The 18,382-nt window shown below is 22.7% G+C and overlaps 1 protein-coding gene across 5 annotated transcripts in view; it reads left to right on the top strand.

Annotated features, from left to right (window-relative positions):
* LOC122501551 (inactive dipeptidyl peptidase 10) overlaps window positions 1-15,724 on the top strand; it is a 248,201-nt gene extending 232,477 nt beyond the window's left edge. For all 5 annotated transcript variants that reach the window (XM_043611097.1, XM_043611094.1, XM_043611096.1 and 2 more), the window contains 4 exons: window positions 2,781-3,003; window positions 7,263-7,707; window positions 11,913-12,118; window positions 15,128-15,724. In XM_043611097.1, coding sequence (XP_043467032.1) covers window positions 2,781-3,003; window positions 7,263-7,707; window positions 11,913-12,118; window positions 15,128-15,229 — 976 coding nt within the window. In that variant the 3' untranslated portion in view covers window positions 15,230-15,724. The remainder of the gene's footprint in view (window positions 1-2,780; window positions 3,004-7,262; window positions 7,708-11,912; window positions 12,119-15,127) is intronic.
* Window positions 15,725-18,382: the final 2,658 nt, after the last annotated feature.

Below are 18,382 nucleotides of genomic sequence, written 5' to 3'. Positions count from 1 at the left end.
AAAATGAAACATAAGTACCTAATTGTTTAATAATTTTTGAAAATGTTTTTTAAGAATTCAGTTATTTAAACAAAAAGAACGTTAACATGAAATAATTTCGAAATTTCAAATTGAATTAAATTATTTGAAATAAATTCAATTTTATATTTTGTATATTTCAATTATTATTGCTGGACCCTAAAATTAATTTGAAAACAATTTCAGATACTTTTTAACGTGTTTTAAAGAAATATCCTTTTTTCAATAATACAATTTTTAAAAAAAAATTTACATTTAATTCACTTTCATTTATTTATTGCTTTAAAAAAGAATTTTAGTTTAAAATTCTAAAAAATAATTGAATTTTTAAAGAATTACTATTGTAATAAATTACTATAAATAATTAAATTTTAGAAAATTTGAAATTTTGATTGTTTAAAATTTGAGTTCTTGTTGAAAAATAAATAACAATAAATACCTATGTAAAATAATTTAAAGTTATTTAAGGACTGTATAATTTAATTTACAAATTCTGAAAAAATTAAGTTTCTGAAAAGTTTTAGTTAAAATTTATTTAAAATTTAATTAAAATTTTTTTAAGATAATTAAAAATTCCTGTAAACAATTAATTGACAAATTTTTAAACAATTAAATATTTCGTTAAACTTTATTTAAATAAATTATATATTTTAAAGAAATTATTATCATTTCTAAAAATAGTCTTGCCTGTCAAGGAAAAATATTTTCAAATGGAAAAAAATTATTTAAAAATCATTAAACTTCAATTTTAATAACATAATAATAGCATAATTATAAATAATAAAAAAATAATAATAACAATTATAATTTTAAATCTTATTACTTCTATTGTTATCATTGCTTGTTGCCTGTTAAGTTTTCTAATTACGTCAATATTGCTACCCTAATTAAGAAAATTAATGAGGGAATTTTGCTTTTAGGGAAAGTAATTTATTTGAAAACTTTAATATCAACTTGGAAAGATACTCCGGAAAATGATCTCTCGAGAATACAGTATTCTTTTATTTACTTATTTAGGTAATACACCCTATTACGAAAGCATAAATTCTCTTTCGTGTAAAAAAAAGTACTTGAATGAAAATAAACTTTTCTTTGAGTCAAATAAACTTCTACTTGATTCAAACAATATTTAGTTTGATAAATATGCATTTCACTAATTTATCTAAGAATAAAAACTAAATATTTAAATAAATAATTAAAAATTTATTTCTAAGAAATAAATAAGTCTCAAATAAGAATTTTCGTTTAAAATTAAGTTTTTTTTCTCTGTGCACTAAGGAGCAAATGGAAAAAAATAAGATAGCACTTCTATAATTAACTATTAATTAATTAATTACTTATTAACTATAATAATTTGAATGTTCTTTCATTCATTCCCTTTTTATGTCCATCACACTCTAAAGTTGTCTTTTGTTTATACTTTTGTTTTTTGTTATCTTTAGATAGATTGTATATTTTACTATTGTTATAATAATTTTTATATAATTAATTCAAAATTGTAATGACAAATAGAAATCATCAGAATTTTTTCACTTCTTTTCATTAAAAGACTAAAATATTGTTAAATATTATGTTTTGTCAAATTGAAATTATGCAGATTTTTGTTCTTTACTTCTAAACAAAATTAGAAAATTGTTAAACAACTGTGATTAAGAAATAGAACATTTATTTATTTTGCATTATTTTTCTTTATGAATCACAATTTTTTAAACAAAATTATTATTTTCTTTTTGAAAAAGAAGAAAAATATTTGCACAATTTCTATTTTTAATATTATTTTTGGAACAGTATTTTCCACCGGAATTAAGACATTACAAAATTTCAAATTAAAAACTTTTTGAAATTAAAAAACTTATAAAAGTATTGTTATAAGACATGAACATATTGATTGCTCCGAGTCGAAGACTCGGAGTGATCGATTTCTTCACGTTTTTTAATAATTAAAGATGACCGAGAGATAAAATCATTATTTTATATCATAAGAATATTGTTTCTGTAATTTCATCAAAATTATTTTCATCATTTTAATTCAATTATTATTTTCTAGAATTTTAAATTATTTCTTATGAAAATAATTAAATTCATTAAAAAAAATTTATTATTTATGAAAATAATTGAATTCCTGTGAAATTTTTATTATTTATAAAAATAATTAAATGTTTGCATACAATTTTTATTAACATTCTTTTTAAATAATTGAATTCTTTTTGGGAAATTTTATTAAAATAGTAGATATTGAAAATTATTGAAATTGGAAAATTTTTTGAAAATAACTGAAAATTAGGACAAGAATTTTTTTTTACATTTATGAAAATAATTGAAGTTTGGAGAAGAATTTTGTTTATTTATAAAGATAATTGGGATTTTTACGAGAATTTTTTTCAAATTTCGAACACAGTTGAATTTTATAAGAAGAATTTTATTTTTTTTATGAAAATAATTGAATTTCTGCAATTATTTGTAATTTCTCCAAAATTGAATTTTTTTTAGTGTTTTCAACAAAAATTGAAATTAGAAAATTTTTAAATTCTATTATTTTTAAAATTGCTAATTTTATTTAAAAAAAGGTAGTAAGAAGTTAGCCGCGCGCTTTAGCGCGCGAATTGTTGCTAGTCATTCATAATCAATAATTATTATTTTTAATAATATAATAATAGAATAATAATTATTTTTTCTTATATTTTAAAAAACTATAATGAGTTTAAAGAATTTTGTAATATAATATTAAATGTTGTTAATGATAATTATTTCCTCCCTTCTAGATTATACTACACAAATTGCACACACTTTGGTGCATCAGTAAATCCCCCAGTGGAAGATAGTGGTCAAGGATTTTATGTCCTGCACTGTGAAGGTCCCGGTCTACCTCTTGCTGGTGTTCATTCTGTAACAACTCACAAAATGGTACGAGTCCTTTATGATACTAGAATACAACGAGGGGACCGACTATCACAACTTGCACTTCCAACGAGAAGAAGCTTTGAGGTATTCATGCTTTGTAACACAAACTATTTCATTATCACATTTCATATCTCTCACTCCATCTAACTGGAATATTTAAACAATAATGATGATGACGATAATAATAGTCCCGACATAATGGAGAGGAATTTTCATTACGCGAAAAGAAAACAAGAGAAAAAAGAGAATATTATTAAAAATGCAGTTAGAATTTTTTTTTCTCTTTCTTCCCTTTTTCGAAAAATATAGCAAAAGAGTCTTTGAAGATAGTTAATGAAAACGTTTCCAACCCTTTTAATATTTACTTTTTCACTCACGAACCTAAAGGCAACTTTAGAGAGAGAAATGTGAGGATATTTATTCTGAAAACACACGAAAGCCAATAAAATCTGTCAATATTACTTGAAAGTGTAACCCCTCTTCGGTTCTGAATAAATAATAGAAATACAATCTCAAAATTCAGATTCTCCGTTCTTTTGAAGCATGTATTAAATTTTTCGATAGGAGCAGAAGGAAAGATTCAATAGAAATGCATTAAAATTTAATAGAATAACAGATGGTATCAAATTAAACCATATTGCATTAAATAAAATAGCATTAAATTTGTCAGTCTGACTAAGGAAATATTATACTACTGATAATCATATTTTCAATATTTTAACCACTTTGGCTGACTGAATATTCCTTTATTTACTCAGACTGCATTCAAAGATATTTATTTTGTTTTATTTTTAATCAAATGAGGAGAATTTTAACCAGTACGTCTTACCGAAACAGTTTTGAAGTTAATTAATTAACCTAATTAATATATTTATCAAATATTCTGTCTAAAATTTTCATAATAAATATTTACTACTTTGTCTGACTAAATATTACTTTTTCTATTTATATAACAGTATATAACAATTATTTTACTATTTACAATAAATTACAAAATATTTGCAATAAACTTAGCCATTTTTTTACTATAGGTATATACTAATATAGTATGTCTGACTAAAACAGTATATTACTACTGATATAATAATTTCAAATAATTTTACAACTCTGTCTGACTAGAATAAGTTTACACTACTGATGTACATATTTCCAGAATTTTTTTCGCTTTGCCTGACTAAAACAATATTATACTAATGACAATCATATTTTCAATATTTTAATCACTTGGGCTGACTAAATGTTTCTTTTTATACTAAAAAAACAATTTTTTAATATTGATTTTAATAACTAAGAGCAGAATTAGGAGAATTTAAAAAAGTTTGTCTCACTAAAACAGTTTTATACTATTAATTAATACACTTACAGAATTTCAACCACTTGTCTGACTATAATACAATAATACTACTGAAGCTAAAATTTTCATAATATATTAACTACTTTGTCTGACTAAATATAACTTTCTACACTTGTCTGACTAAACTAGTATTATACTACTGGCGCGCACTAAAATTTCCCTAATAAACTATTACTGCACTACTTTATCCGGCTAAATATTACTTTTTCTATTTATATCACAGTCTACAACAATTATTTTACTATTTACAACAAACTCTGTCTGAATAGAATAAGTTTACACTACTGATTTACATATATTCAGAATTTTTTTCAACAGATTAATCCCTCTGGGACTAAATTAACACCAGAAAGGATTAAAATAATCTATTTTTGTGTTATTTTTAACTATGAATGAAATTTTACTTCAAATAAAACACCAAAGTCAACGATTTGTAAAAATTCAACGAATTTAGCTTCTCCACTCTCTAAATTTGAATTAGTAAAAATTTTTACTGGAATTCAATTATTTATAAATTTTTTTAAAAATTTTTTCGCAATAATTCAATTATTTTCATAAATAATAACATTTTTACAGGGGTTCAAGTATTTTTATAAATAATAAAATTCTTTTAGAAATTCAATTATTTTCTTAAATAATAAAACTCATTGCAGAATTTCAATTATTATTAATTCAATTTTAATCGAATTCCTCGAAAAATGTAATTATTCTTAAAAGTTTTATTAAAATTCGTCCAAAGAATTTAATGATTTAAAAAATTTGTTGATAACATTTTTCATGAGAATTTAATTTCAAGAATCATGAAATTAATAAATTATTTATTTTTCAATTTAAGTAATTCAATTCTCGTAAAAATTACTAATAAAACTGGTTTTAAAAATGAATTTCAGTTAAAATTTTAGATTATAATTAAATATTAAAAGCATTATGACGTGGATTTTTAGAAATAATTAAATTTTGAAAAAGTTTTAAACTAAAATCATTGAAATTCTTAATTTTTCATATTTTTTACAAAAAATTCTGTAGAATTAATTCTTTTTAAAAGATTAATAGGATTTTTATTGAAATTATTTCAAGTTTTTATTTTTCAATAAATATTTAATTGCAGAATTTCCGAATAATTGAAATTTTGTAAAATTCAATTGTAAACGAATGAATTTGAAAATTCTCAAAGAACTATTTTAAAAATTATTACAAATAATGAATTTATTGAAGAATTTTATTTAAAAACACTAGAAAAAAAATTTAATTTTAGAAAAGTTACAAATTATTGCAGAAATTCAATTATTTTCAAGAGTAATAAAATGCTTCTTAAGGATTCAATTATTTTTACTAATAATAAAACTCATCGCAACGTTTCCATTATTTTTTATACAATTATAATTGAATTTCTTGAAAAAAGTAATTATGTTCATGCAAGTTTTAATAAAATTCGACAAACGAATTTAATTATTTAAAAATTTGTTAATAAAATTCTTTATGAGAATTGAATTTTGAGAAACATTCAATTATTCAATAAATTATTTACTTTTACATTTAAATAATTAAATTCTTGTAGAATTTTCTAATACAAATTGATTTTCATTTCATAAAAATGAATTTCAGTTAAAATTTTAGATTATAATTGAATATTAAAAGCAATGTAGCGTGAATTTTTAGAAATAATTGAATTTTGAAATTAATTTTTTTGGAAAAGTTTAATTGAATTTCCTTTTATATTACTTGAAATTTTTATTTTCTAATATGCATTTAATTAAAGAATTTAGGAATAATTGGAATTTTGTGAAATTGAATATTTTAAACAAATGGATTTGAAAATTGCCAAAGAACTTTTTCAAAAATTATTAAAAATAATAGAGATAAAGTAAAATTGTAGTTAAAAATTTTTGAAAATAATAATTTAATTGAAATAATGAAAATAATTTTGAAGAAATATAATATTCTTATAATATAAAAAAATGATTTTATTACTTGGTCATCTTTAATTATTATAAAATATAAAGAAATCGATGACTCCGAGTCGAAGACTCGGAGTCATCGATTTCTTCATGTTTTATGTTATAAACAAATTTAATGATCTAAAATTTCATTTATTGTAAAAAATAACACCAAAATTGATTATTTTAATCATTTTTTGGTGTTAATTTAATCTGCAACACTTTTTAATACCTTACGATTTACTGTGTAATAGAATAATGGAAAATATATTTTTTTGTTTACACAGAAAATTACCGAATGAAAAAATTAATTTTTACTATTGTTTTTCTACAAAATTACGCATGAATTTTAAAATTTACCAATTTTTAGGAAAAATGAAAGATTGGGCTACAAAAGTGCCAAAAAAATGCCAATATGAAAATTCAAAAAGAGTAAAAATATTTCCTGTCCGATTTTATTTTATGACCATTATGAATTCCTCTAAAAAACTAGTATATAAACAATTTTCTACAATATTCTAATTATTTTCTTGATATAGTTAAAAATATAGGTGTACCCTCCCTTATATTCTATATAATTGAATCATGAATTGCGAAAAGGGTACAACTCATTTTTTTGAAATTTTACAGGAGACACAAAAAATTTTTCTTTCAAACAGCTTTAATTAAAAAAGTCCAGCTTTTTTTCGAAGAAACTAGATGTTATGTTATATAAGAAAATGCTATAATAACTGTCCTTAATGACAGTGGTTTGGAGAAAAATGATATTATAGTTGTAATAAATTTTTTTAACTCAAAAATAATTCAACACTTGATAAGAAAACCAACATTCCTATAGCTTATAAGTCAAATTAAAAAACACTTTAATACCTTTTTTCAATACTTTTTTTATTTGCTATTCTTTAATAGTTAATTAACAACATTTCCTCTTGTTCATTTTATTTTTTGTAAATATACACTTCATGAAGTGAAAATAATTTAGGGTATTAATTTTGTTTTAGAATAATTTTCCATTAAATACTAATAATGGAATACAATTGTTTGTTGAACAGATAACATTGCCCCAAGGATGGAGCGCGCAAGTGCAACTATTGTTGCCACCGTCTTGGAGAGAAGAGCTTCGAGACGCCGCATTTCCTGTTCTGGTTGAGGTGAATGGCCGACCCGGTAGTAAAGCGGTCACGGACAAGTTCAGCATAGACTGGGGTACATATATGTCGAGTCATAATGACGTGGTGTACGTCAGACTCGATGTCCGTGGCGCGCGAGGACATGAAAAACGAGCCCTCTTCCGAAAGCTCGGCGGTGTCGAAGTTCAAGATCAAATTACTGTACTTAGACATCTTCTTGAGACTCTCAAGTATTTAGATGAATCGAGAGTTGGAGTATGGGGATGGGGTTACGGTGGTTATGTAACTGCAATGATGCTTGGCAGTCAGCAGGAGGTTTTTAAATGTGGAGTCTCTGTCAATCCAATTGCCGATTGGCTCTACTTCAGTGAGTTCATTATTTAAAAATTTAATTAAAAAAAATCGTATTTTTTTTCTTTTTTCAATTCCAATTTTGTTCTCTCTAAATCTAAATTAGTAGAATTCTACTCAAAATAGCAAAATTTTACTAATATTTACTAGTTTTCATGGACGACTATTCCCCTTTTCAATTAGTAGAATATTACTAATTTTTAGTCAAATTTTACTAATGTTTTAGTAGACAGAATTACACTAATTGAAAGTCATTTACTTCACTAAATGAATTAGTGAAACTGTTTTATCGACTATTAATAAAACAGTTCCACTAATTGTTAGTAGAATTCTACTAAGCAATTTGTAAAGTATACTAATAATAAGTAAAATTTCACTATTTTGTTACTAAAATTATTACTAAATCATTTGGTGGAAGACTGATTGAAAATTCTGTTTGTCTAATATATAAATGTTATTACCTACTGATTTTAAATTTCCAAAAATTTTAATAGCATTGTCTGACTAAAACTTTCCTTTACTACTGAAACCGTCACAAAAAAAATCCGTCTGACTAAACAGAAAGTTTTCTACTTTTCTTGCAATTATAGTGAAAAGTAAGTCTGCCTAAAACTTACTTTTACCACTTGTTAAAAAATCTCGTTAATATTTAGTAATGTCTGACAAAAAACTTAGATTACAACAAGAACAAAATTTTTACTGACAGAAAAAATAGTCACTAAGAAAAAACGATTTTATTAATGACTTAAGTGAAATTTTATGTTAATTCAAAAATATTTTTACTACTGATTTTAAATTTCAAATTTCATAAATATTTCAATTTTAATAACCCTTTCCTTTAAAAAACTTTTATTGATAAAATCCTTATTACAATTATTAGAAAATTCTGCCTGAGGAAATTTCAGTCTTACTACTTTCTTACTACTTTCACTTTAATTATATTGAAAGTTGTCTAACCAAAAAGTATCTTTACTACTTAAAATAAAATTTACTGTTTTCTCATATTAAAGAGCGATTAATACAGATTACGTCTGTTATAAGTTATATGCAGGTTGATTGAAATATTAGGTTTAATTTAAAGAATTTTAAAGATTTTTGAACAAATTGTAACCACTCAGTGACAAGTTCTTCACAGTGTTTTCACTGCGTTAAATTAATAAAATTTAATTTATCAAAAAACGAAAAAATTATATTAACACATTAGTTCAAGAAAAAAAACTTTTCATTTTCAATTTTTATTACTTTAAAGAACAAACTAACTGATAATAAGATACATCATTTCGTAATTTATTCCATTTAATTAAAATGAAAATAAAGTAACTCCTCGTGGTATGAGGAAAGTTAAACGGAAACTTGTCTTTTAAAGTAGACTCAAGTGTCTATAATATATTAGGTATGAAATTCTGCAAATATATATATTCACTCTGAAAGATTTCTTGGAAAGTGCTCCCTGGAGATATTTTCGAAATTTCTATTATAATTTTCGTCAGAATTTTCATTCACCACATGGAAAGCTTTCTTGGAAAGTGCTTCCAAAGAAGTTTTCGTTAAAATTCCATTTTGCAAATTCCTTCGAAATTTTGGTTGGGATTCTATAATTTCTATAATTTTGCATTGAATTCCACTCTAATTGGAATTTCGTTCCAAACGAAATTATCACAATCGTAATTCCGACGGATTTTCAAAAGAGAAATTCCAAAAGAAAATGCTATGATCACTTCCAAAAAATCTTTTTCGGTGTAAATTGGAGTTTGTCGAATTTTAATTAATTAATTATTATATTATAATAATCGACATAATATGTCCTCACCTAAAGTTAATGTTGTTTTATAATTCGAATTGTTATGTCAAAAATTTGACAGTTAATTTGTATAAATAATAAAATAAGTGGAAGTAAGAAAATTTAACCCCAATTTCAAAAACTCAATGAAAGGGTACAGTTGCAATTTTTCAAAATAATTAATTATTCTACAAAGTGTTCATTTTTGTATTTGAATAACTGAATTCTGGTAAGAATTGATTTATAAAAGAATTTTAGTTAAAACTATAATAATATTATTTGAAAATTCTAAAAAATAATTAAATTTAGAAAGACTTGCAGTTCAAATTTTCAAAAAAAATGTTTCCAATGATTTTACATTGAAAGTATTTCGAAACTTTAAGCAAATAAAGAACAATAATATAAGTATTTAAATATGTATTTATGTTACAAACATAATTGAAATTTGAAAGATTTAATTTGGAAATTCTGCAAAAATTAGGTTTTTAAAAAATAGTAATTAAAATTTTTTGAAAATATACTTGAATTCTCGAAAATAATTTTAGAAAATTGAAACAACTGGAAATTTTGTAAAATTTTATATTTTTCAACTTTAAAAATTATCTATAAATATAATTGGATTTTTGAAAATACATTATTTTATGAATTTACAAAAATTATTCTATTTAAATAATTTAATTATCGTCGTTGATTTCTGATAGCAATTGATTTAAAAAAATTTCAGTTAAAATTTTAGAAAATAATTGAATATTTACAGATTTATTTATAACAGAAATTTTAGGAAATAATTAAATTTTAAAAGGGTTTTAAATTAAATTTTTTGAAAATTTAAGGGAAGCAAAATTATAAAAATGTTAAAAGTTTTAACTAAAAAAAATTATCAACTATAGGTATTATTTTTCTTTAAAAATTCTTAAAGTTTTGAATAATTTAATTCAAAAGTTCTAAAAAAATAATTGTATTTTGGAAGAATTACAATTGAAATTTTTAGAAATAATTCAATTTCAAAAGGTTTTTCATTGAAATTATATGAAATTTTAATTCCTGTTAAAAGATAAATAAGATTAAGTTTTTAATTTTGAAATTTTGAATAACTTAAATTAAAAAATCCCGAAAAATTGTTTCTTGACTTTTTTGAGGAGGTACTGAAAAATTTTTAAAAATAATTGTATTTCCGAAAATAATTTTAAAAAATTGATACAATTGAAAATTTTGTCAAATTTAATTGAAATAAATTTTATATTTTAATGAATTTTATTTGTTTACTTTTAAAAATTATTTTGAAATATAATCGTATTTTTGAAGAATTCTAATTGAAAATTTGGAAAATAATTGAATTTAAAAAAAATTTAGCATAAACTTATTACCAGGAATGTTACAGTGGTACTCAAAAGTTCAATTATTTAATCAAAAACATCTTACATTCAAGTTGCTGTTAAAAATATCTTTGCCATTTCTATACAAGTTGTTCAAATAATTAAATTTAAAGAAAAACTTGTAGAAAAATTATGTTTTTTAAAAAATGAAGAATTTTCATTAAATTTCAAAAAGCAAATTTTTTCAAGTAACAATGGCAACGAAAATTTATTGTTTTGCTACTTAGAATTAATAAAACAATTATAATTACAATCAAGATTCCCTGTGAAATTCAATGCAAATTTCAATTATAATTTCTAATCAAATTTTATTTGAACATAAAATTTATTTTATTTGACAGAAAATTTTAGTCAGAATTATTTGGAAGTTCTATCAAAATTTCAATTTTAATTTTGATTAAAGTTTCTTTGAAACCCTATAAATTTAAATTAAAATTTCAAATAGAATTCTTCTGAAATTTAATATCAATTTCAATTTTCAATTATAGTTTCCTTTCAAATTTTATTCTCCTCGTGGAAAGCCTTAAAATTTATCTTAGAAACAGAATTCTGTTGCTCGGGTTTAAAACCTTGTATTCATGTATTACAAAATTACAATACAATTGATATATTACTATTAAAAGTTTAAAACTATAAACGAGGAACTTTATACTCAATTAATTTCGAAAATAGAACTAAATTTACATTTCATACATTGAATTATTGAGAATTAAATGTAAATTTCAATTTAATTATAAACGGAAATTGTAATTAAATTGTAAATGTACACATTGTAATTAAATTATTGTTATGAAAATTTAAAATCGTAAAAAATATATAGAATTAAAAAGAGCTAGATGTACACGTATATATGTATAGACGTAAGAAAAATGAGAAATAAGGTTTGCTCCTTTTTTAAAATGAACACTTTTAGATGATGAAAATTTTAAGCTGGTTTTATCTTAATGAAAAATGGGTTTTTATGAGAATGTTAAAAAGATGAGAGAGGAAAGCGTGTGCATTTCTTTAAGTAGAAGTTGAATTTATTTACTAAAAATTCTTTTTTTCCTGTTTTATCATTTTTAGACTCCGCTTTTACGGAACGCGTTTTAGGAGCACCAGCAGAGAATTTTAAAGGCTATGTGGAGGCTGATTTGACGCAACGTGCCAGATTGGTACCAAGTAATAGCCTTTATCTTCTTCACGGCTTAGCCGATCTTACAGCGCCTTACACGCACGGCGTTGCCTTTGCCAAGGCCATGTCTGAGGCAGGAGTGATCTTCAGATATCAGGTGATTTTTCTTTTTCAATTTTCCGAAAAAAAAGACCGACAATATTTAGTCTACTTTTTTATTTCAATTTTTTTTTATTATAGAATTATTTTCCACTTTTTAAATTTTTGTCTTTTAATTTTTATTGACACAGATTTTCTAAGAATATGAAATTAAGACAAAAAACAAATTATTTTTTTTATTTTTAATTTGTTTTTTGTCTCAATTTGATATTCTTAGAAAAACTGTGGTGTAACTTTTTCATAAAACTGATATTTAGATATAAAAAGGAAAGTAGGATATTTATATTTACTGAAATGAGTAAAAATTCTGTAAAACTAAAATACATTTTTACTACTGATTTTGAATTTTTAAAATTTTAGTAATCTTGTCTGACTAAAACTGCTTTTAACCACTGAAACTATTATTACAATTATTAAAAAATTCTGTCTTACTAAAAATCAGTTTGATTATTTTTCCTTCCTTTATGAATTGCAAAATTAAAAATTTATAAATTAAAATTAAGTGGAATTGATAAGAATTTATTTTTCCTACTGAAATAGAAATAAATGTTCAGTCTGATTAAACCATGTCCGTACTACTGGTCGTAAAATTTCACAAAAAGTTTAAATATCTTCGTGACAAAAAATAAACTTCTTCAAATTTCTACTTCCTTAGATTTTCCAAATAAAACTAATTTACACCCCTGATAATACTTAAATTTGCTAAAAAATGCCAATTTCTAGTTACTAAAAATTATCTTACATGACTTTTATCAAAAGTACATAAAATCGGTTAAAAGTTCAATCTGATTAAAAATCTCTTTTATTTTAAAATAAACACAATTTTTTTTTTAAATTAAAGAATTCGTCACTTCCGTCTGACAAATATCATTTTAAATAAAATTTTAAAACTAATGATTAACTATAAAATATGGACGATAAGAATTTAAAGATTTAAGAGCCACACACGATACGATATTCGACATTAAAAAAAAGCAGGATCATAAAATTTTATATCATTTCTGCTCCGCTTTTATAATCCATTATATTTTTCACGTTCAACGCAAAAAAAAGAAAAATTCTGTCAAAAAATAAAAAGAATTTACTTTTTATTCCGTGTATTTTTTAAAATTGTATTTTGTTATACGTTTGGCTCTCTCAATAGTCTCAATTTGTTAATTCATGATTATTTTTTCGAAAACAATTTTATTATAATATAAATTCGTTACCATTTTAACTAATTGTTTATTTTATTTATTTATGTTGGTAAAATTGGTGTTACGGACCTGCAACTGTTACTGAGCGCCACCAGGTGTTCATTCTCATTACTATTTTTACATGTCTTAGCAAATGTATCGCTCTTAACTTAAAAGTATCGCTCGGTTTATATTATCAAATAAATGTGATCGAATAATACATTGTGCTCGTTTAATTGTGTCAAAGATCCCAGACCTTTAACAATTTATAAAAGAGTTTTATTTATTTATATTTATATTTCACCCTGAGAAAAGTACGATAGATTTTATAAGATTAAAATTTTTGAAATGACGTTTTCTTTTGGCTTTCCGCATTTAATTTAAAAATATTCTTACTTTTTATTCAACTAGAGAACAATTACATACTTTTTTAAAATATAGGAGCAGTTTAAAAGAAGTATTTAAATTTGTTTTATTTGCCAAAAAGTCAGAAACAAAAAAAAATGACAAGAGAATTTAATCTCAATTAAAATCAATTTTCGAAAACCCTGATCAATGTTTTTGGAGTAAATAAAGTGATACTTTTAACTTTTTTATTACGTCAATAAATTTTCACCCACATAGAAAAACCTCTTTCAAAAAAAAAAAAAAAAATTTCTAGTTTCTAATATTTTTAATTCTTTTTTGATAAACGAGTGGCTAAAAATGACAATAATAAGTATAAATATCAAAATATTCTGAATATTTTGTTCCTGGAAACATAAAAAAAAAATAAAAATAAGTTTCTCATTTTATATTATCAATGGATGACTTACCCCATTGAGAGTGTTGTGAAGTTGACATCTGAAACAAAAATTTTAATATAGTTTTTCATTTAATTATAAAATTGCATTTTATACATATTTTGTTGTTCATATTATCACTTTTACATACATTGATTAAGTTATTGAATATATTTAATTATAAAGTATGCGTTTAACTTCAAACTATGGAACATATTCAATTTTATTTAATACTATTTTTAATTATTATATTTAATTTTACTTTAATTATTAAATATATAGGTATTTAATTTCAAAATAATATATCTATTTAATTATGAAACTAATTTTGCTAATTGCAAATTAATCTTATTAAGATCGTCAGTATTTTATCAAAGAAAGTGACACTTGTTGAATTAGTCAAACGTAACTAATATTCCAATTTAGAGAGTATCATTTATTTATGTTATTAATCCTAATAAAAATAATTAATTCAAAAACCCGGAAGCAATAATTTTGGATTAAAATATTTTTAATGATATAAATAAAAAAAATAATTTTATACCGAAACATTTAAAAAAATCATTTTATATTATATAAAAGAAATAAATAAAGAAATATGTAGTTAATTGAGGTAACTAAAAACCCTAAAAATCCCAAGTAGCAAAATTTATGTAAATTTGATCACTTAAAAAAAATTTTAACGTCTACCATATTGGATCCGACATTTTGAATTTTGAGAATTTGACTCCAGATTCGTATTCAGCGATTTTATGAAAAACAAACAAATTTTATCAGATTTCCAATACATTTGATAAAAAAAAGGTTTTTGGGTAGCTAAATATTCGTATTTAAGGAATCAAGTAGAATCTTAAAAATTCAAAATGGTGGATTCAATATGGTGGACGTTCAATTTTTTTCTATAATAAAATTTATTTGAAACCTGCTTTCCGGGGATTTTTGGGATTAATTTTACATTTGTTCGAAAATTTTTCATTTTTCGAAAAAAAATATTTTCTAATAATGAAAACAAATTTTTAATCATTTATAACAAAGAGAAATTTTTTTCAGAGTTACGCTGACGAAGATCATGCCCTGTCAGGTGTGCTCGAGCACGCCTATCGTTCCATGGAGGATTTCCTAGCAACTTGCCTCGTTCTGGATCCCTCCTAGTGCCTCAAAACCCATTACTTCCTCGTTATCGACGCCGCACATTTTGCTTCTAATAAAATATGATCAAATAAAAGAAAAAAAAAGAACTCCAACAAAAGCGTCGCCAATAGGAACCGCCACGCGGAAGAAACGATGGGATGAAGAATCGTGATTTTAATGAATTGTCGACATGAGAAACGTATAATAATAATAATATTAATAATAAAAAATAATATTAAAAATCGAACTTGCACCTTCCAAGTTTCTTCTAGATTTATTTGATAAGTAAAATTAAGGTCGTTTGTTGTTAATGCAAATCAAATTGATAAAGAAAAAGAGTGTGAATGAATTTAGAGAAAGAGATGAAAAAAGATTAAAAGAGAAATAAAAACGAGAATAACGTGTGTGTGCCTGCGAAAGAAATTTGAAAAAAATATATCTGAGGATCACTTTAGTTGCGAAAAAAAATTAATTCTTACGAAAACAGAGTAAAACCAACAAATAATCGAAAAAAAAGGGGATTCCATCATATTTGTACGATATCGTTAAAGCGTTATAATACTCATCATGCATCGTTATACGAAACTCTCTTTGCTATGGCGAAAATTATTCGCTTTTTTCGCTGGATCATCACAACACAAAATTGAAAAATCGACTTTAGATTTTTATTCAATTTTTTTATTTTTAATATTCATTAGATTGAAATATATTTAAATGAATTACATTTGGAGTGAAATATCCTTAAGCTTAATAATTAATTAAAATATATTGAACTAAAATATATTCAACTGGAATATATTGAACTAAATTTCAAACATATATTTTACTGAAATTTATTGAACTGAAATATATATTGAATTAAATGTATATTTAACTAAAGTACATTGAGCTAAAATATATTAAATCAAATTATATTTAATTATTGGATTGAAACGTATTATATTGAATAAAAATTTCGATTAAAATTTAAAATACATTTGACTGAAATCTATCTAAATAAATTATATTTAAGTAAAAGATATTGAACTGAATTTTAAAAAACTAAAATATACAAAAAAATAAAACAAATCTAATTTTAAATACAAAATATTAAAATAAAAAAGTAAATATTATTATAATCAATCATAATTATAAAAATAATTATACAATAATTTTTGGCAAAATATACCAAAGAAAATGAAAGTTTAAAAAAAAGTCAAAAGGAAAAAATAATTAAAATCTAAAGTCGATTTTTCTTTCTCTAAAATCACACAGCCATTAAAGGTGATGATCCAGAGCCTAAAAAAATCGTTGTGCCATCAGCCTACGTTTTCTTAAAAAAAAAAAAATAAAATAAATAATGCTGACCTAAGTTTTTACTGTACAGCTTTTATGCCTAATACATATACTAACTATAAAGTTTCGCGTCTAGGAAAAGTCGTTCCCCTTTGTCGACATTAAAACTATTTGTAAATAATTACCCCCCCCCCTCTTTACTATTCGACACAAATACATTCAAAAAATACACCTGTCGATCGACAACACATCAAAAATCGCACTCTCAGCAAAAGAAAAAGAAAACGATAAAAAAAAATAAATTAAATAAAATAATCAGCAAATTCAATTTTTAATAGTTAATAGAAATTTTTCAAATCTTTCCACAAATCAAATTTTGTTATAATTATTAAAGAATAAAGAAAAAAAAAGTTAATGAATTGTTGCGATTGCTATATTTGTTATTATACAAATTATATAGAGAAGAAAAAAATTTGAAAAACTGTTATACAGTTTGTAAGTTGTTAATAATGATTAAAACTTTTTTTTATTTGGTATGATTTCATCTATTTGTATAATATGCAACTAATGCGAAACATTTATAAGTTTATTTTTTGGTGTGAGAACGGTGCAATTTTTTAGGTCGACAAGGCGCGCTCGAAGAATCGCACGCCAAAAAATAATAATAAATAAAAAAAAAAAATATTGCTGTACGACAGCAGCCCTTATATGCCGACAATCAAGGCTAGTGCAACTAATCAAACAATAAAAAAAAAGAGGTACTAATACCGATATTATTAATTATTGTGAGGAAAACTATGTCGTTCGATCGTAATGTAATTTATATGTTCACGCGAAGTTTCGGTGTCTTCGGCAAAAAAAAAAAAAAGAAAAAAAAAAATTGGAGAAAAAGTGACACAAAATAAAAAGGAATAAAATTTATTATTTAATGTAAATTTTAATTTTTAAATTAGATATTAATTTGTAAATTAATTTCAACAATGTGATATCGTTATTAATATAGTACAAAACTAATATCAATTAATTTTCCTTTGCTTCTTTTTCCCAAATATGGAAAAAATTACTCATTGAATAAATTTCTCATCATTTTAGAAATTTGAAAAAGAAATCAAATTATTCTTTTTTCTTAATAAAAATAATTTAAATAGTATTTCTCCCACAATTATTTATTTCTTCATATAAATAGTTTCTCAGTGGAAAAAATTGTACGATTGTTATTTTATATAATATTTATTTTTTATTATTGAAAAAATATATTGACATAAAAAAGTCTTTTTAGGAATGAGCAATTTTTCCCTTTGGGAAAAAAAATTTAAATGAAAAAAAAGTTTCATATTTGTACTGAAATGTAAAAAAAAATAATTATTATCAATAAATAATTATTTGATATTAAAAAAATGACTAGAAACAAAGGAGAAGAATAATTAGTTAATAAATAAAATTGGTCACTAAATAATCAGGGTGTAAAAAAAGCCTTCGTGTCATTAAACGTCCAATTACCGAGCTTCGAGTGATTGTGTGGAGAAATATTTACTTCAACAATAGTAAAATTTGCAGATAAAATAATAAATCAAATTTTATTTTAATTTCTATTTTATCTTCAATGTAATATATAATAATTATTTTAATAATAATTAATTTACCAATTATTTTAATGATGATTAATTTACTAATTATTTGAAAAATAAGTAATTTAATAATAACTTTAAAAATAATACATTAAATATTTATTTTAATAAGTATTTTAATAATTATTTTAATAATTATAAAAAGTGAATTTATCATTCGGCAGTTAAATATTAAAGGAGAAAGAAGCTATTAATTTAATAATTTAATAATTGTTTTAAAGATAATTAAATAAATAATTATTAACAATATAATAGTCACAGTTTACTAATT

This window comes from Leptopilina heterotoma, unplaced genomic scaffold (genome assembly GCF_015476425.1).
Source record: "Leptopilina heterotoma isolate Lh14 unplaced genomic scaffold, ASM1547642v1 Lhet_211, whole genome shotgun sequence".
Classification (NCBI taxonomy): Eukaryota; Metazoa; Arthropoda; class Insecta; order Hymenoptera; family Figitidae; genus Leptopilina; species Leptopilina heterotoma.
This window is presented reverse-complemented; position numbering and strand designations above follow the sequence as displayed.